Raw genomic sequence first — 1,597 nt, 5'->3', positions numbered from 1 at the left:
GTTGACTGTAAATTCAGCAACTGGTTTAACACAGCCTGTGTGAGCACAAGGCACGACAAGGTGCCTGCATGACTGTAATGCCATTAGGCGTATAAATGCTGTCTGCACTGAGTCAAATTCATAATGCTTTAGAGGAGGCTGATAGATCCCAACTCCAGAAGTCAAGTTACATATTAAAGAAATGAAATATTATTTCTGCTTTTCATTAATGACTCCAAGCCTAAGACTAATACAAGATAGTATGAGTTGTGAATCAATGATCTTTCAGTTCACTTTAGAGATGTTGATACATCTATTATCCCAAGCTCTTAACGGTAACTTAACTTCATCTTTCCAACAATACTCATATTTAGGTACAGAATTTCTTCCATAAGGTTACCAAACTCCATCTGAAAAAAAAAATTTCAAAAATTCTGAGGTCCTTTACTCCTCCAGAATTTGATACAAACTTTCTTTTCTGTGGAGCTTAGGGGGCTATTTCAGCTATTTCTATTCCTCCCACTTCCATTCCATTCTAATGTGCTAATGGATCAGGTTTCTTGTTTCTGCTGTTAGCCATGTCTTGTTACCTTTCAGTAAGGCCCCTCATAATTGACCAGAACATATTTAGTTGGAGTTGATTTCTATGCTTTTACGTTGTCCTTATCCTTTTTTACGCAAATTTTCTTAAATGAAACTTCATGATTACTCATCATCTTCTTTTCACTCCTGAGATACGTTTTCCAAAATGTGAATAGTACTTAAGGAAATGGTGTGAAACATGCCTTTTTAATATAAGTGCAATGTAATTTTTTTCAGCCTTTTCCGCACAGACATTTAAGACTGCAGTTTGTTAGAGATTTTTCCCCCACGTTGGCCAGCTTCTAATGCCCATTTACTGATAAAACAATTGTCCCATTATGATCAAAAGTTATTTGAAAAATTACCTTCCTTAGGAGACAGAGTCACAGATATGGAGTCCTTCCAGATCCCATGAACTGGTCTTCTAGTGTACACAGTGCTCCAAGCAGTCATATTTACACGAATAGTCTTAGCATCAGGCTGTAAGTTTGCAAGAACCAGAATTAGATTGAGATCTTTGCCAACTTCTAAAGGGCCAGCCACCTTGAAGTTCCCTGAGATGTCAGGCTTTTGATCAATTTCCTGTGGTGTCGGTGCTGTGGGATCAAATTTATCCTCAAGTCCCAGCTTCTTACGGGCTTTTTTAAAAATATCTCTTTCTTTTGTAGAGCCTGTTAGAGAGAACCATGATAATTATCCTCAACAGTTAACATGTATCTCTTATTTTACATGACTGCTAGAGACAATCCAGCAGAACTTAGTGTCTGTACATACAGATGAACAGAGCCTCTGTTTTCCACAGCCACGCCTAATTTTCTGGCTCTGCAGTCAGTAATATGGCTGTCCCTCTAATAGCATTTTTTTGTAACACAAAATCTTAAGTCCAAAGTTTCTCACTCTTCTCATTTCTGTCCCTTTTTATGGTTGTAATATTTAGAAATTTAAATCTTTATTTGTTAATACAGAAAAGGCCCCTAATGTAAAGGAAAGCTGACATCACCATGTGGTGGGCTGACTCTGGCTAGCAGTCTACTCA

The 1,597-nt window shown here is 37.6% G+C and overlaps 1 protein-coding gene across 1 annotated transcript in view; it reads right to left on the bottom strand.

The window, feature by feature from the left end:
* The window catches only part of TGM3 (transglutaminase 3), a 13,718-nt gene that overhangs the window by 3,375 nt on the left and 8,746 nt on the right, over positions 1-1,597 (bottom strand). Inside the window, exon 10 of the mRNA XM_009701100.1 lies at positions 927-1,232. Within this exon, the coding sequence (XP_009699402.1) occupies positions 927-1,232 (306 nt within the window). The remainder of the gene's footprint in view (positions 1-926; positions 1,233-1,597) is intronic.

The sequence above is a fragment of the Cariama cristata genome, unplaced genomic scaffold (assembly GCF_000690535.1).
Source record: "Cariama cristata isolate BGI_N322 unplaced genomic scaffold, ASM69053v1 scaffold4675, whole genome shotgun sequence".
Classification (NCBI taxonomy): domain Eukaryota; kingdom Metazoa; phylum Chordata; class Aves; order Cariamiformes; family Cariamidae; genus Cariama; species Cariama cristata.
This window is presented reverse-complemented; position numbering and strand designations above follow the sequence as displayed.